Source organism: Syngnathus typhle, linkage group LG19 (assembly GCF_033458585.1).
Source record: "Syngnathus typhle isolate RoL2023-S1 ecotype Sweden linkage group LG19, RoL_Styp_1.0, whole genome shotgun sequence".
NCBI lineage: Eukaryota > Metazoa > Chordata > Actinopteri > Syngnathiformes > Syngnathidae > Syngnathus > Syngnathus typhle.
This window is the reverse complement of record NC_083756.1, coordinates 4,078,489-4,102,030: the sequence shown is the minus strand read 5'-3', so window position 1 is coordinate 4,102,030 and position 23,542 is coordinate 4,078,489. Positions and strand designations below refer to the sequence as shown.

The 23,542-nt window shown below is 48.3% G+C and overlaps 1 protein-coding gene across 1 annotated transcript in view; it reads left to right on the top strand.

The window, feature by feature from the left end:
• Positions 1–866: 866 nt before the first annotated feature.
• The window catches only part of LOC133143725 (cadherin-6-like), a 28,630-nt gene continuing 5,954 nt past the window's right edge, over positions 867–23,542 (top strand). Inside the window, exons 1-6 of the mRNA XM_061265849.1 lie at positions 867–1,052; positions 17,533–17,900; positions 20,337–20,631; positions 21,230–21,349; positions 22,726–22,893; positions 23,230–23,417. Of these exons, the coding sequence (XP_061121833.1) occupies positions 17,667–17,900; positions 20,337–20,631; positions 21,230–21,349; positions 22,726–22,893; positions 23,230–23,417 (1,005 nt within the window). The 5' untranslated portion in view covers positions 867–1,052; positions 17,533–17,666. The remainder of the gene's footprint in view (positions 1,053–17,532; positions 17,901–20,336; positions 20,632–21,229; positions 21,350–22,725; positions 22,894–23,229; positions 23,418–23,542) is intronic.

Sequence of the window (23,542 nt, the reverse complement as noted above, 5' to 3'; positions counted from 1 at the left end):
TAATCTGATTTCTGGCCGGCACGCCCGCGCCTCCTCACCCCATCATCGGCCTCCCAAAATGAAAGCAGCTCGACTGTAAACATCACTAAAGACACAAACAAAGTCATCGACCCCCGCCCCCATCCCCAAACATCAGCACGATTGAGCAAAGCAGCGAAATTGGTCAAATCAAAAGAGTCAGGCTACGTAGCCCTGAGGAACGCCATACATCAATTCCATTTCATCAAGCTGCAGAAGGTTTCTGGGTTAGTCCATACGTTTGATGGACAGCACATATTGTACAGAGTTATCATTTATTAAGATGTTTACATACTTCAAATGTCAATTCTGAGTACAAAGTAAAAATGCAAAATTACTCTTTTAGCGGTTTCACATTTTATGGAAGAAAATGTCGCCAAAATGTTTCCTGTTCATTTATTTATGTTGAATAAATTGCAAATGTTTTGCATGGAATAGAAATTAGAAAAAAATGCTAGACAGAAAGCAGAAATAAATTAAAATGTGAGTAAATAGCGGTGTGGGTTGTATGTTTGACGTTTTGAGTGGATGGTGGGAGATGATTGAAAATAATGTCACAATAATTATGTACTTTATTCAAACATAAATAATAAACAAACTTTGTAAATTTCAGATCGTACACCACAAATGAGATGATTTTTCTTCGCAAAAATTGTGACTTCATCAAAAATGTTTGGAGCTCAAACGGATTGAAACTTTAAACACAGACGTTTAACTTAAACGCCGTCATTTTTCTCCCCCCGTCCTCCACCAAACGCCCTCACCCTCCCTCCGTTCCGCCATCCCCCTCAGTCACCCCCCTCTCCCACCGCCCGCTGCCGGGGACTCGACAGCCAATGGGCGGCTGGCGTCCCCTCAGCCTCCGTGTCATCCAGCCAGCGAGGACGCAGTTGCTGCGGACGCGCGGCGACGTACGCTGGCTGCTCTTAATCGGATACTCCTCTCTCCCTGCATCTTGCAGCCTCCCCTCCATCCCGGCCGCCGCCACCGCTTTTCCGCGGAGACCAAGCCGCCGCTCCCGTCTTGCCCTGCAGGTGAGGAGAGGCTTTGTTTGTGCGCTGGCTGATCCTTCTGGGTTTCGCATCATCGGGTTTGTGCAACAAACGACTTCTTGATACGTTCATGTTTAGTCACCCAAAAAAAAAAAAAGCTTTTCCCAGTTTGATTTCAACTTTTTACCTCCCCATCCCGGAATTTATTCCAGAGTAGCGGCGCAGATTCTCGGTGACACGCGACTTTGTGCGCTTTTATCGCGGGGGGTTAAACTTCATATCGCAGACGCAGGCAGGGGCGCATCTAACGACCCCCCTCCGCCCCCCCCCCCCCCCTCTCACCCCGCTGTACGTGCAGGTACGATGCTTCAGTCCATGCATGGGGCGGTTACTGCTAGGGCCTTTTTTGTTGCTTTGTTTGTTTGTTTATTGCCGTCCAATTTGGATTTGCAAATTAAGCAAAATTAGAAGAGAATAAAATGTACACATTAGTACTGAAAAGTGATGTTTCGATTTAGCTGTCTTTTGGAAGATTGACTTAACCGGCATGCTTCTGCAAACTTGTCACTTTTAGCTCTCAGCTGAGCTGTGATTATGAAGATGCATTTTAGGATTAAGATTTCGACGGCATTGGGATTTAGCACTCACTTTTTCCACACACACACACACACACACACTAATGAGGAGTGGAGAGGGCAGGACACATGCTGGACTATACTCAGCTCCTTTCCTTCTCCTCCTCCTGGTGTGAACAAGTTGCCTGTTGTGGACCTGGCGATGGCGAGCATCCCATTGAGAGGGGAAGAAATGTGCGCGGGCGAGTGAGCGGGGCAGGCTCACGGTGCAGGTTGCGCCGGTTTGATGCCTGCACATGAAAGCGGGCACAGTGGAATCGAAGGCTGATCAAAGACGAGCGGGGAACACGGCAGGTGCTGAATATTTAAAGGGGCTGCAAATAGCACAAGCTCATATGTTGGGTCCAGAATGTGTGTGCGTGGGTACGGGAGATTTGTGTAAGCGAGAAGAACTGCTGTGACAAGCAGGGACAGGACAGGAAAGGAAAAAAAAAACTAAGCGCAATCATTTGAATCCTTTCGAGCAGCGTTGAGATTCTAAGACCCAGCGCTCACTTTTTGATCTGTCAAGTCACCAACTCAGCAGATTAGGTTTTCCAAAGAAAAGGTTTCCATCTGGCCCGTGCCCCCGTGGGGCCGTGACGTCACGCGATGGTGGCTGACCGCTGATCCCGACTTGATGATGTTACGTGCGCTCCAGATGGGCCACGTCTCTGGCGATGATGGCCGATGTTCATTCCGCCACTGCAGCTCATAATGGCAACCCCCCACCCCCCTCCTCCCCTCACGCTTTCCGGTGACTGTAATGGATGTATACTGGCGACATTTGGAAACGCAAATAGCCCCTTCAGGCAGCGAACTTGTTTTGTCTGTTTGTTCGACTAAATCGGTCCATGTTGGAAACTAAATGAGAAAGACTCAATCTTGGCATCGGAACCGTCACGCTCAATTTACTCGGTATTAAGACTATTTCAGGGTGTGGCCTTTCGAGAGACACGTGTAATTTCTAGACATAGTTCAAGTCTGACAGAGATTAGACAAAAGGTCAAAGCAAAAGTCACATGCAGCGCCACCATGTGAGTGAGTAAGTAACTTCAAGCTTACCTGCTTTGTGGAAGTTCAAAATTGTGTTGTTTATTTTTGAAATTGTGTTAGATTAGAAGCATTTGAGTGATTGCGGAGGAAAAGAGTAGGACAGCCCAGATTCCACGCTGACGAATGAAGTGTCAATTGTGTAAGCTTGGCATTAAAAAGAAAAAAAACGTCAGCATCGTATGAGCGATTGCTGAGACAAGAGAAAAACATCTGGGTCGGGTTTGCGCGAGAAATATTGTCAAGCTTGTCTGCCTCATCAAGGTTGAATGTTGCAGCTAAAACAAAACAGTATGAGCATAGCACACCGGCGCTAACTTTCCGGTTCAAGAGAAATCAGGTTGAAAAAATATTTTTCAAGCCATCTTCACTTGTTGAACAAAATTGTGGAACCAAAAAAATCGTGTCACTGGATTAAATTTTGGAGAGAAAATATGTGGTCTGAAAATTGTGCAACGCTTGGCTAAAATCTTTTTCATTTTTTTTCATTCAACACTTGTCTCTGTGCGGCCGCCATCTTTGTTTGCTCTTAACTTGTCATCATGTGACCACAAGAGAACATTTGCAAGCCGCAAAAAGGCTCCCGGCCCCCGATTCTGGAAAACGTCTGTTTTCCGTTAGGCCCGCCGTCTGCGCTGCTCGGATGACTTTGTCTTTACGACTTTCCGTTTGCCGCGACGACTGACAACGACACGGCGACGGTGACTTTTCCACGGGTGTCCGCTAAGAGGATTTTGAGGCTGGATGCGGGCCAGAATGGCAGCTCAGTGGGAAGTCCTCCTAAATCCCAATGACCCCCCCCCAAAAATGTCTCGTTTGTCTCACCGTGTGGCATAAAGATAAACTTGCATTCACACCTCGCTGAACAATGCCTCATTAGCTCTCCTGCTGTGCCACTCAAGTCCTAAATCTACCTCCAAACAGGCTGCATGGTGATTGTGTGTGCGTGTGTGTATGTGTTTGTGTGTGCTCTTAGTGGCTAAAACTGGTAGACTAGAGCAGATGTTGTCAATTCAAAGTGAAAGAGTTCCACTTGAGGAAAATGTCTGCAAAGGCCACGTCTGGAACAGAAGGCAATCAGCTTCGATAATGGAGTGCTTTACTCCGTACGCTATGTTGCTATCCACTGACTGGAGTTAGAACGTTTAAGATTGAGTTTGAACATATAAAGTGCATTTTTTTTATATAGAAACGACTTGAAAAAAAAGCTAGATTGATTGTTTTAGAACGTTTAAGATTGTGTTTGAACATTTAAAATGCATTTTTTGAGATAGAAACTACTTGATAAAAAAGGTCCTCCAGGACTGAATTTAAATTTGAAATAATAATGGAGTGGATTTTCTTTAATTTGAAAACCTTTATTTATTGACTCCTATTTTTTTGTGAGATTATTGCAAGTCCATATATCTTCGAGTATAAGGTAAATCATAATCTTGCAACAAAAACAATTTTAAATATTTTTTTTTTTACAATGTTTCCTTAAGGGGTGGGTATTTTTTCGCAGATAAGCATGTTTATTTTATTTTATTTTACTTTAACTTGAAAACCTTTATTTATTGACTTTTTTTGAGTTGTTATGGCAAATCCATATATTTTCGAGTATAAAGTAAATCATAATCTTAAAACAAAAAAAATTTTAATGATTTTTTTTAATAATTTTTTCCTTAAGGTGTGGGTATTTTTTCGAGGATAAACATTTTTATTTTATATTATTACAAAATAAAAATTTCATTTTTAAAATCGGAATTTTTTAGTAATAATGACGTTTGTAAAAAGAAAAAAAAGTTGTCGCCCTTTTTGAGTGACAGCCGCAGGTCCAACGAGTTGAACAGTTGGTCCAGATCTGGCCCGGCGCCGCCTTTTGAGGAACCCGCGAGTTTACAAACACACAAGTGAGGATGAGCAAAAAGTCCATCTTTACACAGTCGCTTGGCGCTCCAGGATGAAATCACTTTGGATTTGTTCTTTTGGGTGGGAGGCGACAAAATGCTGCCAATGTTGAAGAAGCGGCTGCCAATACCCCCACCCCAATACACCCCCCCACCCCGCCTTCGACACACACTCACACAGAAGCGCAGGACGAGCGCCACGGCGTTTCTAATTAGGAGCGTTCGCCTTCCAACTTGCAGCCGGGCTGTTGGTCCTCTCAGGTGCAAAGAGGCGGCAGCAAACGCCCGCCCGCCAGCATCTCCTCCTACTGATGACTCAAGTGTTTGTCTATTTTTAACTCTCACTATTCTTGTAGTCTTAATCAACACATTTATTGTGGCCAATTAATTATTTTTGATGCTTGTTTGTTTTGAAACGCATCAAAATGCTTCATTTACTCTGGTTGTGCTCGCGCAACTCCTTCTCACGCAATGGACTCATCCATCTTCTCCCTACTTGATTCAGCAAAAAGGCTTGTAGAAGAAAACATTTTTTTTGTTGGGGGGGGTGAAGTGGCATTATTTTTTGTAAAGCAAAAGAGATAAGATAAAAGTGTTTGTTTTTTAGATTAAAGACTTTAAGAGATTAGGTTATATTTTCACGTTGGTATTTTTTAAGGACATTTTCTTTTCCAACTCGAGTCACTTCCCTCAAGGATACAGAGTGTCCGTCCGTCCACCTGTCCGTCTGTCTTCCGTTTGAGGTGAAATCGATTTTTTGACCCAGCGACGGCACGCGGGGGGAGTTTGGGATTGGATTTGGAATGAAATCCCTCGATCCAGCGCGCGTGTGTGTGTGTGCGTGAACCTGCACGGTAATAATCTAATAGTGGGAATCACGGATCCAGATCGCTATCAAAATCTAATCAAGTCTCGCATGGCTGCGGGCGCGTCTGCGGCTCCTGTTTGCATGCGGCCGCTTCCTGCTGAGCGGCGGAGGTCACCGCTGCCACCGCGCGTAAATCAACTCGCTAAATTACTTGCACAAATTGGAACATTTTGCTTCTGTAACGAACAGTTTACATGACGGAAATAGACCGGTTATATTTCTCCTTAGCCTTGAAAACTATTCTTTTTTTCAAAGTCATTTCAGTGTCAGCCATATTCAGCCTACCACATGAAAATATATGTACACATATGTATATTGACATCTATGATCCAAGCAACATTAGTCAGCCATTAAGAGGATTCAAGCAGGCTAGTTAGCGTTTTAAATGTTGCTCTTAAATTCATACTTCAAGCCAGAGTTATGGTTTAATAGATGATTGGTGCTCTGGCAGCGCAAATCCGTCCTTAAACTCTCTTCTTGCTGTCCTTGCAGTGTGTGTGTTTGTTGGGACCACAGCAGCCCCCCCGACCCCTCCGGCACAAAGCCCCGCGAGCTTAAGCGGCCCTGCAATGAAACTCTAACGGCTGTCTGGGGCCCAGCCGCTCAACGTGACAGCCGCTTAATAAGCGAGTGCGCGGCGGGCACAAGGGCACGGTCGGGCGGGAGGTGCCGGCCAACATGGAGGTTTGGACCAGGGAGGGGGCGAGCGTGGGCTCATATTGACCGAGGGATGACAGCGGGCTAATAGGGGGGTCCACTATGAGCACAGCTGCGCTACAGAGCGGAACAAGAGTCATGTGACCAGGGGAGCAAGTCATTAGAGATGCACCACTGCAACAGCTCTCCATCAAAATATTTCTGCAAAGTTATATCTCACCTCACCACTAAACCCGATGGACGATCCGGAGATTTGAAGGCAGGCCCGTGAAGCTCAGTCGAACTCCAAAAGGGGGAAAGCAGAGAACACATGGTTTACATTTTGGCCTGACAGAGGGGGAAAGAAAAAATCCTTCACAGATGATGAATCAGCAATCATATGCGTGTGAAAGCATAATGACAACACAATGTTTACCTCCAAACGCTCCTCAAATTTCAGCAGCAGTAGCCGCCCGTTGAGGCTGCACTGACCTTGCCACTGCCCTGCAGGGGAACGTATCCATCCGTCTGTCCATCCATCTTCCACACTACAAATTTAACATGGTGGACAAAATGCAGATGCATCAAAAATGTGTCACGATCTGCCACTTGCTGCCATTTTGTGTGTGAAAGCAATCTAGTCGTACAAACCAAACCTTTCCAAAACGTTGCCCGTACGTTTCTGCAGCCGCCGGTTGAGGCTGCATATTCGTCGAGCTAACTTTGAATCCCATGGCCTCAAAATTGATGAATCAATGATCGATTAGTCATGCCTGCCTGGTTTGCAGTCATGATGCTTCTTGCGCACCAGGCTGAAGGTCGTCCCTTCAGCTGCCACATAGTCGTTGCGCACGTGCGTGTGCTTCGCTTGTGCTCTCCAGCAGCCTGCAGGAGGAATGATGGGCGTTATTGCAGATGACAGCAACACTGCGGCTTTTAAAAATAAAGAGGAAAAAAAAGTCTCTTTGCTGCTTGGCTTGAGGCTTGTGTGTGGGGGGGGGCGGGGGATTGGTTGTCTTGGTGCGCACATTTCTTCCCCCCGGGCCTGTCACCCCTCCTCCTGTGGATAATGGTCTCCTGTCTATTTGCTGAATGATATCTGGATTCCATTGTGTGCACAAAAAGCCTTTGTGACTTTCTTCTTATCATTTTTTTTCTGTAAATGAACAGGCGGCACATCAGCAAAGCTGCTATTTTTCTGACGATCCCCCCCCTCGAGCGTCATTGTGGGCTCCCTCGCCACCATTAGCGCGCTCCTTAGACAAGCCGGGAAAGAAATAAAATGGAAGGCGCTCCAAACAAACTACCTGTCGAACGGGAGCGAGCCGACGTGTGCCGGAAGGACGCCGTCGCTAAGAATAGCACGCTAGTGTACAAGCCCATGCTGGCGGGGGCGGCAAAAGCCGTCCACTTTGAGGAAAGGTCATCCCGTGACGGGCCGCATTGACGGCAATACGTGACAAATGGACGTTTGGGGTCTCGCGGGCCTCCAATTATGCTTGGGGGTGAAATGGTGCAGAGGTAATGAAGCTCCACTCGACATACGGAAGCTCCAAAGGCTCACAACTCTCTTCTCATCTGAGAAGGCTTCATCAAGTCATGTGACTGGACGGGTCGAACGTCTTAGAAAATAAACAGAGCAGTCCGGTTGCTATCGATTTCAATGCCCCAAGAAAGACGCAACACAGAAGACTCTATCGATAATGCCGTGAAGGATGGGGAGGACGTTCCCGTCATTTAGCCTCCCTGAGTGGCCTTCTTTCTTTTTTTTGTGAAGATTCCAGTTTCCTGAGAAAACTAGGGCAGGGTGGGGCTGCGGACAGTACGGGGGCTCCGACGGTTGCGTGGAGCAGCGACTCAACCACAGAGCAGATCGAATCTGAAAAACAAAGAACGATTCAACGGATATGCCAGGAAGGCCCGGGAAGTGGGGCAGGTCTGGCCAGCGGAGCCTTGGCGCCGCTACGAAGCCCCCCTCGAGTGTCAGGAGCTTCGAGCCAATTTGATCTAATCAAGGCGATGAAGGCAAACTCGGGTTCTTGTTTGCCAGAGGATAATCCCACTGTGTGCTCGGGCAACAACGCCGCCGCCGCCGGACTTTCTTTGAAATGGAAAAATTGCATTAAACATTCCATTTGTATTAATTAGAATTAGAATCTCATTAGCATCACTGCTGTGAGGGTTATAAGTACATATATAATATATATATATATATATTTTTTTTATTAATGTGGTAAAACAGTGCTGTTGTTCTCAACCCTGATCTGCTTTGGGCTGTAAAACTGTTGCTACATCTCCAATTGGCAAATTCATAAAACCAATCTCCCCACTCGGACGAATCCAATTGATTCAGCATTCAAGGCCTGTGAATGGGCGGCTCCCCGCCCACCAATTAGAATGTTACAGGCGGCCATGATGTCACCCCATGACACGCGACGTCCAGACGGGACGCTCCTACGAGGCTTCGCTCACTCTAACGCTAATTTGATTTACCAAAGCTTTAATTCAATCTGCTGGTCCGGGAGCCTCTAAGTGGCTTTTAAGAGAGTCTGAGCGGCCTGAGATGGCGGAGAGAGCGAGATTAGGTGACACAGCAGAGGTCAAAGGGTACGCTAACAGCGGCAGGTGGTGCTTGACAAAAAATAAAAAAGAAAGTGCTGCTAATAGCCAAGATGCTAAGGTCAAGTGGTGCACAGAAGGGATTCCCAAATTGTTTTCTCCCAACAAAATAAAAAAAGATTTTATGTTATTTACTCTAACCTCGAGTGACATCCACCATATTGGTGTCAACAACACATGCGTGCGGCTGGGGGTGCGAGCTACTTCCTCCTCGCCACCATGCTGCCTTAGAGGCTTCGGGGGATTATTTGTTCCAACAGGGAGGGGGGTAGGATAGCAAACACGCCGCTGCTTTTACTTCTGGTAGCACGAGCAGGACAAGCGACTTAATTTACCCGGCGAACTTGTCCGAGAAGAATTGCCGTAACCTCGTAAATCGGTGGTTGAGCGCGAGGGCGCTGCTTCAACCCGGCCCGTCTGACGCGAGCCATCTTGCGTCAATGATGAGCACGTTCTTCACGACGTTCTCGCTGTATCGCGTTTGGGCCGTGTACACTTTTATTTGTGTGGGTGGCTGAGCTTGCGTCTCGCCCATTGTGCTAGTCTGGACAACTTTTTGAACCGTGCAACCAATCGGAAGCCGAGAGCTCGCCTCTACGGGGAGCTTGCCAGCCAACACAAGGAAAATAAGAAGACTTTCTGGATCAAACAATGCGACCCCATCTTAGATATTGGTCCTGGGGTATATATTTTTTTTACATTAGCATCAATACGAGGGTAGGTTTAAGGTTAGTCTTAGGGGTGGGGTTAATTTAAAGTCGAATCTTCCAGATGTCTTCTCGTTTGTAGTTTTTGATTGTTTTCTTCTAAACTTTGCCGGGTTGCGGCTGGGAAGTGCCACGCTAACATCTTCCGAAGCTGATTTTCTTTTGAAGCCAACCCAAGAGCTCCGCTTTGGTCTCCTTCTGCCCCGACATTACTTTCTAGCCAACCCAAGCATACCAACTCCTTGCCTTGCCTTTCTTTCTTTCTCCTCGAAACTGGAAGCTTGGCACTTGAGTCAGTGCTGCAAAATAAACAGGTTTTTGAATTGAAGGTCTTCTTCGGTCTTTGACGGAGTCTTCTTCTTGTCTGGCTGTGGGGTCGTGAGGGGGGGTACACTAATGAAAGGGGAGCGAATGAGTGTTTGATTGGCGTCGGGGGGGGAAGGAGAGGCGAGTGGGGCCTCTTCATAAGTGCGCCTTTGTTTTGTTTTTTTCTCACAGAGGTTCCAAACAAAAAGCCGCCCTTTTTCTTCCCCTCAATGGCAGCTTTGGGAATGCAGATGCAAATGTGTCACGTTGCAAAGAGGAAGCGGGACCATAGCGCGGCCCAACGACCTTTCCCTCCCCTCCTTGCCCTCCCTCCTGCAGGAACAGGAGCGTCATCAGAATTCCGTAAGGGGAGCGCTCATCAAATCAAGAGCACTGCAATGCTTTTAAATGTCTGGCTGGGAATCATGTTTAAAACGTCCAGTCCTCGCTGTAAATCGATTGCTCTCCCGCCTCACCCCCCCTACTCCCTCGCTCTGCAATAAACGTGGTCACCTTTGCTGTAAAGAAGGCGAGCGTACGTCTTTTAACGTCGCCAGAGGAAGCAAAGGAAACACGCGCTGACCTCAAACGTGAGCGAATGACGGCCCCAAGGCAGTCAAATTCCAATCTATCATTTTTCCAGTTGCTGAGCAAGATTAGCTGCTCAAAGTGAGCCGGTGACATTGCTCGGAGAGCGGGACGCATTAATGCACTATTGATTGTTTATCTCGAATAACAGCGCGGAGGAAGCCGGGCGGGGGCGGGGCGTGTGGGCAGTAGCCTTGCGATAGATAATTCCGTCTTTTGACTGCCGATTGTCAATCGGGTCCAAAAGGAACACGAGCTATCTCGCAACATTCCAGGTGTGAAATGGGAAATAGAAACCGGGCCGCCATGTGCTGGCCACGCGATAAGGACAAATAATTCAATCTTTCATTTGGCCCGGAACGAGGACTTCCTGCGAGTGCGCCCGGGTGCTCGCTTGCAGCCTTGCTGAACTTTCACTGGAGGTGGACGACGTTGAAAGGAGCGTTGATGGGTTACAACCCGGTCATCCAAAAGTCGGGTGGTGTACATTTTGCCAGTATATGACACAATAAAATAAAAATACAAAAGAAAATTAAATGAAATCTCTTTTTTGGAGCGTACGTCAATAGTCTGTCTGGAATGAACCGGTATCGGTAACAAAGAGGCCGCTGTCATTGCCCGGACTCCACCAGTTCATATTTCACTTCAAATTTGAGGGCAAATTCCGACCCCTCGGACCACGTAAGCATTTTGGTTCCCACAGTCCACTTTGGTCTTGTTACCCTCTGACGCCCCGGTTCACGATCCCCCCCCACGATAGGGTCACTTCCTGCCTCTCTGAACACTCTCTTGCAAACAATCAGCAATTCAGCATCCCGGAGAAAAGGCGAGCGCGGCCATCAGAGAAGCCAAGCCAAGCGTGCGCCTCGTCGCCGCTCGGGAATCAAAGGCAAACGGCGATCAATCGGGCTTCTTTGTTCATTAGCCGTTCACTCCCGTGGGGGTCGGCGAGGTGGCGATAAAAGCAAAACAGCCCATCACAGGCCTCATTTGGGCCAGCGGGCGACGCCCCCGGGGGGGCTATAAAACGAGGTAAATAAAGGTGAATCAACCACAAGGTTGAAGAAGCGCAAATGCTGATGGATATTGATGATTTTGCTTTTGGTGTGTTTTTAAAGAATCACATGCCTCAGCCAATCAGAAGCGAGAACAAATCACAATAGCAGAATTTGTACAAAACATGACAATGCTTGCCTCACGTCCAGCTAAACGGCCATGAGAGGAACTTTGGCTAATGTCAACATTTGTATGCAAATCTTGTTTACTTTCTACAGCACCTTCATTGTTATTTATGGATGTGTGCTTATGACCTGCAGACATTTTATGGAAGGGGGGGGGGGGGGCACAATTGTCAACTGGTGTTTACTATGATGACGAGGAAACGGCTAGCAGATGCAAATATGAGGAAGAGCAAAAAAAAAATAATCTGTTTTGTGCGGGCGGCACGTGCGTCGTCGGCTGGCCGGCCGGTAGGAGACAAACGACTTCCCGAGCACCTGCTCGCCTCGCTGCTAGCGCGCAGTTTGGGAGAAATTTGCTCCAATTTAAAAGGCGTAAAAAGGCCCCACGTGAGGTCGTTAATAACGCAAAAAACAGGCGCTCCCGACTGTCAGCGCCTTGTTTTATGGAGGCGGCGGCGTAAAGGTCGTTACTCTCTATCGAGGGGGGAACTCTTTCCTCTGTGCGCTGGTTTTATTGCGGCCGTATTTTAGCCGGCCGTGGCTTTGTTTTAGCGTCATGTATTATTTAGCGTTGTGCGACAATTGTGTTTTCTCGCCATTGACCCTCTGCTACACTTAACGTGCACTCTCATGAATACATAAGCCTCCTTGCCTTTGCCTCCACCCCGGTAACCGTGGCGACTGACGTGAGAACAGAAGTCCACTTTGTGCGGGGTCAAAGCCCCTCCCCTTCCTGAGCGTGGCGTGATGTCATCTTAATTGTCCTGAATGGCAACAAATCATCCTTAAGAGTCGCATGCAAATGGACGCCTTTGCATTCAAGGGTCTCGTTTATTGATTTGCATCGAGCGAGCGGGCATCGGGACTGGCTGCGGGGGAAGCAGGAAGCCAGTACCCCCCCCCCCCCCCCCCCCCCCCGGACACCTCCCACCTTTGTCAGGCCGTCATGTGCAAGCTGGTGGTGAACTCCAGAAGATAAAAACGCCTTTGATGTAAACAGACGGGCTCTATTCATTCAGCGGCCATGTCGTCTGTGTCTCTATGAGAGTTTGAACAGGAACTGAAATTTTTCAGACCGCGTGTTGTGTTTTCATCCACACAGGAAGGCCAAGATTCAAAATCTATAGGGGGGGGCGGGGAAGTGCTTCTTCAGTCGGCACCGTTTCCACCTAAGGAAGAAGACAAGAGGCGAGCTGCAGCCAACGCCGCACAAAATGAAGGGTGACTGGGGCAGGCCTCTGCGGCTTCCAAAGTGGGCCACTCGGCTACTGCGTCGGACTGACGGATGCGAGGAGGGAAAGAAAAGGAGGCAAAATTGGGGGCTCTGGTGGACTTGGCCCAGATTGTGTGATTCATTCCACTTATTTGCTATGCGGCGGCCGGAGTCAGAGAGGAGCGAGTCGGCGGCTGCAAACATATTCACCCCCATGGCTCGCTAACTGGCATGTGGCAGGATGAGGCAAATACAGTATCAGTCAGCCATTATTGATGTCTGTGCTGTTTCCAGAAAAATAAAAACACAGCAAGAGAAGGTTCAACAAAAGGCCATTTGAGGTTTTATCTACATTTTTAACACGACGAAAGTCTCCGAAGGTGTCTTAATAAGGCAATTTTGCCAGCGTTAATTCTGCTCCGTGTATTCAGTATGCTTGCAATGCTTTTGCTTTCATTTATCTTCATTTTTGCAGCCTGATTCGTGTTGTCCGACTTTCCCGCTTGATATCATCAACATTTGTCGGCGGCCCGGCGGGATGGCAAGTGATTGATATGCGACGATGCCTTCATACATCACATTAAAAAAACGGCGTTGGCGTTGTTGCGCCAAAGCGTCGGGGAGTCTAGACGGCGCTGCAATCGATCAATACCTATTGATGAGGTTCCTTGGGAGTTATTTCTGTTTGCATAGCAAGAGGAGCGCAGATGATGAAACTGAGAGAGTCTTGTCGTTGTGATAAATGAACGACTGATGCGGGACAAACTAACTTCCATGCTTTAGCATCCTTCTCTGCAGATTGTAAAACAGCTTTGGAAGTATTTCTCCTGCCCCGCCCCCAAACCTATATGTGAGCTCGATACAAGTATACAAACGGGTCAAAGTTGACCCAAAGGGTCCATCCAGTATGGAGGTCTTAAGACCCTCCCCCTGTTGAACTGTGAAACACACACACACCTCTCTTCCTTCCCCTCTTTTCTTACCTCCATTGCGCTGGCTCGCCCACCTGGCTGACATTCTCCTGCCTCACTTTTAATTGCACCCCCGGGGCTGCGGCGAGGTAGCTTCGGCTCGCCGGGCGCCATAGGGTGCTTCGCCATGTCGCTCACGTCGCTCGTTAGAGGAGAAATACAAATTCAGAGGAAGGCCGGCCAGGGAATGGTGGGGGGTGTTCTGGGAGGCAGATAGACGCTTCCCAATGTAAAGCGGCCCCATTAACGGCGTGTATTGATGAACGCGTTTGTCTGCGTGGTGGCGGCGGCGACCGCATTCGATAAAACCGATCGTCACCTTTAATGGCTAATTGTTGCGATTGTAAATGTGCAGGCGGGTCGCTGAGCGTCATCAGGGTGCGAATTGTCAGCAGACACATTTGTCTTGCTTACGAGCGAGCGTGAAGGCTAGGGTCTTATTGCTCGTCAGCCCGCGACACGCAATTTCGAGCAATTTGCTTTTTTCGTTTTCATTTTTTTACGCAATTAGGCGGCACATGATGAGGTCGCTGTTTCTGCCCGGGCCGAGAAAATAAAGGGCGCCCGGTGTAAACAACCAGAATATGACGACGCCGTCATGTTCTATTAGGCGCCTTCATTATAACGACCTGTGACGCCATTCCGAAATGGTGACGGAGGTCAGGGGAACGCGCTGATTCTCGCTTTTGCTTTCCCGCAAGGCCGTTAAAGACTTCAACGAATTCAACGATAATAATGATCACTATTCATTGAAAGGCCACTTTAGGATCCAGTCGATGCTCTTGCATTCAAGTGGAAGTAAAAGCCTAAGAGGGGAAGTGGTGCGTTAAAAAGGCCCTCTCGAAAAGCTTTTTGTTTCTTCTGATTAAAAGCAGAGCGTATTCTGCAACTCTTTTATCCTTGGTTGTCATAGCGATGTCAGCTCAATTGATTGCTGACACAATCAATCTTTAGACGGCCTCACGGTCAAATTCGGCCAGAAGAGGTTATCTGCTTGTCCCAATACTTTTTGCTCCACATTTTCTACACTTCCTGTAGGTGTCCCAATACAAATGCACAAATATACCATGGCAGGCGTTTTGTCCTCGCCACCAGCTGTGAGATTTCTATTTTTTATTTGACGTGGCGAAATAAAGCTTTCGCTGACTTCTTCCCGGTCCCGGTCGGGAGAATTATGGGGGCAGGAATACGGCCTGCGGGCTTTGACAAATGTGGTCAAGAGGCGAGGGTTCCTCGGGGACTGCGGCGCAGGCATTAGCTTCTCGCCGGTGACATTATGAAGAAATCCATGGAAAAAGCCGGACGCGCTGTTGCCGACCCAAAGCTTTGTGAGCCACCCCCGGGGACGCGCTGGTATTTTCCAGCCAGTCCAAGCCTACAGTTAATCAATAGCTCCCCGTCCCATGTGCTCTGAGCTGCCGTCAATTAAGTCAATTCATAAAGTCCGGCGCGGGAGTGCAGGAGGAAAACCGCGCTGACGTTTAGCGACGGAATTGCTTTTGTTCCTGTCGCTTACTTTAAATTCCCTTTCCGGTCATTTTAGCTTGAGAGTGACCCAAGACTTTTGTCCACCTCCACTTTTGGGGTCCCAGTGCAGTGTCAATTCAATTATGGTAATTCATCAAGTAGCCAAAGTGGAGAGCGAGCGGAGTCAGTCCCTCCACGGGCATTATTAGACGACCAGCTCACTTCCACCTGCTTCCGTCACTGACCCCGAGCTCCTCTCCTTCCTTTTTTTTTAATTATTTTTTTTATTTCCCGCAGTGGCCGCTGATCCCAGCAGAGGACACATGCAAAGCGAGTGGCTTTCAGAGCCAAGCAGAGCCGTCATGCATATCAACTTTGGCCTGTGCAAGCAAAGCAGGCGGTTGGGGGGGGAGTAAAAGGAGAGGGAGGACATGCTAGAAAGTGCAAGCTTCAATTTGCCTCATAAGGGGAAATGAGGGCACGGTGGCCTGGCGGAGACAGTAATGGATGGACCCGCGTCCCCGTCAGACTGCTGACGCTGCTCTGACAGGACGGCGTCCCCTTCAGGAGCTCATCTGCCGTCACAAACTTCCTTCAACGCTCACGTTGGGAGTCTGACCGCTAATATGGCCGTTCAAATATTCGGGGGACTCTGGTTAGGCGTGGCGTTGGGCTAACATTTCATTTACAATTTTTCTCTGTCCGACTCTTTACAGCATATACCGTATTTTCCGGACTATAAGGCGCACCTAAAAACCTAAAATTTTCTCAAAAGCCGACAGTGCCCCGTATAGTCCGGTGCGCCTTATATAGGGTCCAAATTCCTAAATTTAAACCAGCTCGAAGCATTGTGTCATGAAATCAATCATAAGTGGCCCGCTGAAGACTATGAATCATGAATCGAAAAGACTATGGATTATTATTTTGGGATTATAAAGTCATTTGTTGCGTCTGAAATTGGGAATAAAAAAGATAAAATGGAGAATGATTTGATTTGGATTAAAAATCTGACATGATGCATTAATGGTGCGCCTTATAGTCCGGTGCGCCTTATATAGGGACAAAGTTTTAAAATGGGCCATTCATTGAAGGTGCGTCTTAAAGTCCGGTGCGCTTTATAGTCCGGAAAATACGGCACTTGATTTATGCTTGTGGCCCACAGTTTCTTCTGTTTTGTTTTTTTTCCTTTTGAGGGAATCCAAAAAAAAACCCATCAACCTTTGGGGAAATATCTGGCAACACAACCCTAAACGCAGCAAAGTGTTGTCATCATTTTTGGTTCGGCAGCTCAATTTGTGGCACCTGGACGAAGCCCGGCGCTTCTTGTTTACAAATATTCTTTTTTTGTTGCTGCTCCTACAAGTGGTGACTTTTAAACAAGGAAAATTTGCGCTGCAATGACATCATCACGCCTGCCCCCTCCTGGGCCGCCACCTCTCCTTGCCCTGTTTTTCTTGCTCCATTTCCCGCCTTCCCTGCGGAGTCTCGGGCTGCAGGTCAGGCTACTTCATTCGTGTCCGAAGATTTCAATTCCTCGTTTCCCAGCATGCACCACACCACACCACACCGCCACTACCCCCCCCCCCCTTCTAAACTGAGAAATAGAATGAACAAAAGGCCTCTCCACAGCCGCCTTCTTTCTCTTCCTTGCATCTTGCGCCAGTTCCTTTGGCCGCCCACGTGGCCTCTCCCTCGTGTGTCTTCCAGTGGTCATTCTACACAACAAAGTGAGATGTTTACCACAGATACAGCCCCCCCCCCCCTCGAAAAGCGCCCGCCACTCCATGATGTGATGATTCCCAGACTCAACGCAGATAAAGTGCGGGTGCATCCATGTACAAGTGCGTGTGGGTTTTCTAATCTGCTGTTATCACCGCAGGCCTGTCCATCAAAGCACCAATACATGAATACATGGCGAGTCCCACAAGTGTCCGTCAATGTTGTTGAAAATGATGACAATAAACACAATCGTATTTTCAGCACAACAAACGGATTCATATTTTAGAACGAATGATAATAATGACACTTTAAAACAGGGGTGTCAAACTCATTTTTTTCGCGGGTCGCATTGTAGTCATAACTTCTTTCGGAGGGCCATTATGACTGTCAACCTAAATAAATGGATAAGCACATCATATTATATACAGTAAAAGCGACAAAACGGCGGGCCACATAAAATGATGCGGGGGGCCGTGTCTGGGACCCGGGCCTTGAGTTTGACACCTGTGCTTTAAAAGGTCAAATTTACCCCAGAATTGAAAAAAATTCCAAGTGCTAACAAATGAAGTATCTTATTTTATTCAAGGCCACACCCTTTAAATACTGTACATCTGTGTGAATGGCTTCTTTATTATTGATTGATCGCAACACGCTTGACTCCTTTGTCTGAAATTCCTCTTCCTGATTCTAGGTGCGGGCGAGGGCTCACTTCCTGCTTGCAGTTAAGCATGACGACGGACACGTCACTCTGACCCGAAGACCAACAGGGACAAAGCGCCAAGGGAGGAAGTAGGGCGGGGACTGAGGACCCAAGGCCTGGTCTCCATGGAGACGCTGTACATATTGATAACGCTGTGGGCAGCTGCCCAGCTGGGCGGAGTGCCGGCCGCGGGACTGAGGCCGGCGCGAAGGACGGCGGCGGGACATAAGATGTCGGCGGGCTTGACGGGCCAGGACGCCAACGGGGTCCCGCTCAGGCGCTCCAAGCGAGGATGGATGTGGAATCAGTTCTTCCTGCTGGAGGAGTACACTGGCAATGACATGCAGTATGTCGGCAAGGTAAGACAAATACGACGGCTTCTTTGGGTGGGTAGGAGAGGAAAACAACAAATTTTGACCTCTACCGCCCTCTGCTGGCAACAGAAATTGGCGTCCAAGCGCCGAACGTGGCTCGCTTATGTTCTGTATCGAGTTGAAAAAAGACGAAAAATGTGAAAGAGTCCAAGACGGTAATGCCGATTGTTTGGCGGTTGTTTCGGTGCGTCCCGAGAGAATCGCCTCCTAATCCGTTTGACGGCGACAAGGTCAGGCCGACGGGAGAAAAGCGCTTTTGTGCGTGCCTCTGAATGGACTCGACTACTTTGCATTCCGACGGCACGGTCGGACTCAGGATAGACTTCACGCAGCAAACGAGACGAGTCCAACCGTGACTTTGAACGAGCCTCGGAAAGGATTACATCGCCCAAGACGCATCGCGTCCAAAAAAGGCCTCCAAGGAAACAAAGCGCGACTCAAAAGCGGCGCGGTGCTCGCCGCACGGCCTATTTTGGCAAAGACGGAGAACAGAGAAAAAAATCCAGCAAGGGTTACATTTAAATTAGGATATAAACAATGGTTGGGGTTCTTCATTGGGGTTTCAAACCACAGTTAGGGTTTGAATCTAGGGTTAGGGTTTGAAACTAGGGCTTTCAAACTAATCCTGCCGCACCATCCAACGGCGTTGCGTTGCCGCCCCCAGCCGCTCATTAGCAGGCCAGCCGCACGTTGGCCTCGCGGGGCCTCGTCTTCCTGTCACCGGGGGGAGAGAATGTTTGTTTCTTTCATTACGGGGCCGCCGCACCAAGGGGCACGCGTGTGCTTGCGCGCGGCGTACACACGCGCACACGCGTAACGGCCCGTGGCGGAGTGCCCATGTTTGTGCTGCGCTATCATATCTCATCAAGTATTTACAGCCCCTGATAGGCCCCCGCGGCTCGCCGGCCGGCCGGCCGAGCGGACCTTGCGTGGTGCCGGCAGGGGGGTGAGGCCTGTGGTGGGCGGGGCCAGAGACGCTATCGGGCTAACGCGTAGCCAGTCATCAGGAGGCCCATTCTATTGACCATTTTAAAAAACAATCGTAAGAGACAGACAGTTTTTTGCCATCCGCTTATAATATGCCCGTGGATGAAAGCGTTGCACGACTCAGAGGCCGAAGCAAAGACGTCAATGTCTTGTGACTGCCCAAAGCCAGCGTGCGTGTGCATGGAGCGGGGTGGCCGAGTACCAGCTGCTCATCTTGGCAAGCGAGATGGTGCAGGCCAGGCCCTCTGACTACTTTATGACCACCCTCAGCAGCCTCAACATCTTCCATCCATCCATCCATCCATCCATCCATCCGTCCGTCCGTCCATCCATCCATCCATCCATCCATCCATCATCCATCCATCCATCCATCCATCCATCCATCCTACAGTATATAGTGGGGTGCTGTTACCTAATGAATGTTCGAAAACATGCTCATCATGAGAGAATAGGTGGGGGGAGGGGGGAGTCAACGGGGGACACGGAGGGCGCTCGCTTGTAATAACGCTCATCTCCTTTGCAGCACAAGGAAGATGAGGATTCACGACCCCCGTGAGCCGACGTGATATTAATATCATAATGAAGATCAGACGCGCTTGAACTTGCCGTCATCAAAATGCACATTCGGTGACGCCAGCGAGCGAGCTGGGCCAAAGGTTTGGGAAACCGGGCCCTGAATCCGACTGTGGTTACGTGAACTCATCTTGCAGGGGGTGGGGGGGGGGGGGGGGGTGGGGGGGGGGGCAGAACAAGCCTTCCGTTGCACCTCGTTTCCTTTTTTTCCTACATCAGCACACATTGCTCACTCCATTTGTGAGCGAGGTGACCATCTGGCCACTCTAAGGCCGCAAGCCAGTTCGCCACGAGGCCTGCGAGGCTAACTGGCTAATTGCCCTGAGCCCCACCCCCCCAACTGGTCCTTTCTCGCGCCATCTTCCCGGCTCGAGCACCGCCTACATCGATCGGCCGCTAACATTTGCTCCCCAAACAAAGACGGCTGCCGCACAGAACGCAAGGGTTCAATGCCACTTGACATTCTCACAACACACTTCTGAAATTTTCTCCCAAAATCGGACACCATCCTTGAGAAACATTTTTGCCTGACCCGTAACACGCTTGCACAGCTGTGCTACTCCAATTGTATTTTCAATCGGAATTGATCGGATGTTGGCCGCGGCAACCTTGCGAACGCGGCCGCATTGATTTGCGTGCCGCTTCTTTTGGCCGAGGGGGCATCGAGGGGATCGATGGAGCAGCCGGTGCAGAGGGGGGGGAGGCTGACGTTCGTTTGAGTCTCGCTCGTTTGAAATTAGAAGAGCGCGTCGGGGCGGGGCCAAGCTTTCAAAGTAGGCCTTCAAATTAGAGGTCAGGATTTCAACGCAAAAACGGCGGAGTTTGCGGGATGTGGTGACGGCGCTATGGTCTCGTTCTCAGCTTCACTCGGACTCGGACCGCGAGGACGGCAGCGTGCGCTACGTGCTGACAGGCGAGGGCGCCGGCACACTCTTCAGGATCGATGAGGATTCGGGCGACATCCACGCCACCAAGCGTCTGGACCGCGAGGAGAAGGCCTACTACATGCTCCACGCCAAGGCCGTGGACCGTTTCACCAACGAGGCCCTGGAGGGCGAGTCCGACTTCATCATCAAGATCCATGACATCAACGACAACGAGCCGCGCTTCACCAAAGACCCCTACGTCGCCAGGGTGCCCGAGATGGCCGACATCGGTAAGGAAATGTGCATCAGCATTTTTAAGTGCTGGACCAAGATAGCCTAACTCATACATGTATATACTTCCCACACCTTGCGACCATTTTGTCATTTTAAATGACGCGAGCTCATTCGCTTGCTAGCATCTCGCCTGATGGATTGAACGCTTGCACTTTCAACAAATGAGCCAAGATGGTGGCGCTCATGCGTGCTTCTGTTTTTGGACTTCTCACCCATTAAATGTTTCCCCTCAATTAATTTAGCGCCGTGCGTAATGAGGCAACACGGTGGCGCCACGCGGGAGCTAGCACTTGGCTAGCGGGGCCCTCGTGGGGACTTCGATCTCGTTGCAATCGTAGAAACTGTCAATAGCATACTAACACAATATAAGTGGAATTTCTCATTCAGGACATAAAACATTGTAGTCAAATCCATCGTATTCACCAGAGACGCGATTTATTTTGCTAGTCGAACAGTTTTTTTCCGACTATCCAATCAGAGGATGGAGAAATGGCCATGTCAAGGAGGGTAAGCGAGCTGGGCCCGCATGGACAAATGTCAAATGTGATCGTTTTGTTTGACGCCGGCGCTACGTGGTTTTGATTCATCCCGCAGGCACTCCCGTCATCCAGGTGACGGCGCTGGACGCAGACGACGCCACCTACGGGAACAGCGCCAAGGTGGTCTACAGCATCCTGGAGGGGCAGCCCTACTTCTCGGTGGACCCCGAAAGCGGTCTGTAGCTTCTCATGACTTGGATTTAAATAAATAAATAAACGAAACGAAAAATTTAGAAAATGACCATGTAAAGTAATTTAAATTATATGTATATATGTATTAAAAGAAATTAAAAACTAATAATAATAATAATAAAAGAAATCAGAAACCCTAGCACTAACCCTATCATAAATAATAATAAAATTAAAATAAAAAGTAAAAATGAAAAATACATAGATAATAAATAAGATGAACAAATCATGAAATTAAGAACAATAAATAAATACATAAACATAACAAAACAATTGAAAAATAATATAGAAATGAAAATGAAAAAAAGAAAAATATTAAAAATAATAAAATAATAAATAATAAACAATGACAGGAGTATAAAAATTCAGAAATTAAGTGGCTGTCATGTTCCTTGAGGCGGAAGCAAAACATGCTGGAGATTTGAAGCATGCAAACACACACACACAAGTGAAACGTAGCCGCTTGCTTAATCATTTATGTGTGCTTGGATCCCATCCTGATGATCAAACAAAAGAACTGGAATTAAAAAAAAAGGGGGAGATATTTGCAGATTAGCGACCGGATTAGCATTAATATGTTTTAGGCCACATGTGACGTATAAACTCACATGAACCACACACATGGATGTGCATGCACACTGTGTTCAAAGATGGATGACATCATACAACACAAACAAGCGGCACAACTGCGGCCGGATTTGGCCACTCCTCAGCTCTCATACGCAAACCAGTTTTAAAGCAAACGCTTTCCACACGCCCATATTTGCTTTACTGGATGGGGAATCGAAATAAAATTTACATTCCTTTATATTTTGATTTCTTTCTTTCCCTGTCATGACAACACGATAACAAGCTATCATCTCAGTGTCGCGCATTCAGGTCACGTTTGCTGAACTCTCGGAATCTTTTTTTTTTTTTGGTCAAATAAAGGCGTGACAATAAAAAGTAATTAACGATCCGAAATCTTAATTTGTGCAAACGATCCGCATAACGAGGCGCATCGATCACTCGGCGACGACCCCTGAATTACAGGCCCTCGCCGGCGTCTGGGCGACTTCATTACGCAGAGCATAAATCTCCCGGCTGAAACGTCGTTAATTCGGGATGACTATTTTGAGGTGCGCGCTGGGATGTTTGATGCGCCGGAAAGGAAGTTCATTATCTTTACGATGACTCTTTCGAAATTGACGGCGGGGGCTGAGCAACAACAAGCTCCTGACTTTATGTACGCTTTCTTATTTTGATCTTAATGAGGAGGGCTGCGAGATATGGCTACAAGCTTCATTTTACGTACAAAACTTTCTTTGCAAATGAAACAAAGAAAACTTTTATTTAATTTTTTTTCTTTTTTTTTTGTGGTAGGCATGATCAAGACAGCACTGCCGGGCATGGACCGGGAGGTGAAGGACAAGTACCAAGTGGTGATCCAGGCCAAAGACATGGCCGGACAGAACGGCGGCCTCTCGGGCACCACCACGGTCAGCATCACCCTGGCCGACGTCAACGACAACCCGCCGCGCTTCACCAAGAGTGAGTTCCGATATCGACTGCAAACACCTGGACGGCCATCAGCTGCGCTTTATGATTGCGCCGGTAATGCGGTTAACAGGCGGCCATCGATTTGAGCACAAACGCTTCCTGTAAAAGTCCAAATGAGAAGACTGAATCCACATGTTGGGACAAAATTGATTGTGCGGCAAAGATCAATCTTAGCGTCTTACAAGGCTAGCCGTGAAAGTGGCGCGAACCTCCGTTGTCCGAAAATACATAAGTTAGTCAAGCACCAACCCGGATGAGAAAATTGAATCATAATAATCAACGAGTACTAATGGTGAATATGGAAAACATTTTTTTCCTTTCTGTCAGCCCTCTACGAGTTCAAGGCGCCCGAGTCGACCCCGGTGGGCTCAGAGGTGGGCGTGATCCGCGCCGTAGATAAAGACATCGGCGAGAATGCCGAAATGGACTACCGCATCATCGGGAGCGACGGGCCCGGGATGTTCGACATTGTGACCAATCGCACCACGCAGGAGGGCATCATCGTGCTCAGGAAGGTGAGCCACACTTTCTTGGCTGATCAAGACCATTTGCTTAATAATAATGACATGATTTGTGTTGTTCTTTTTTTTCGAACGCTGAATAAACGATCTGCGGCCATTTATGTAAGGCATGCAGTCGG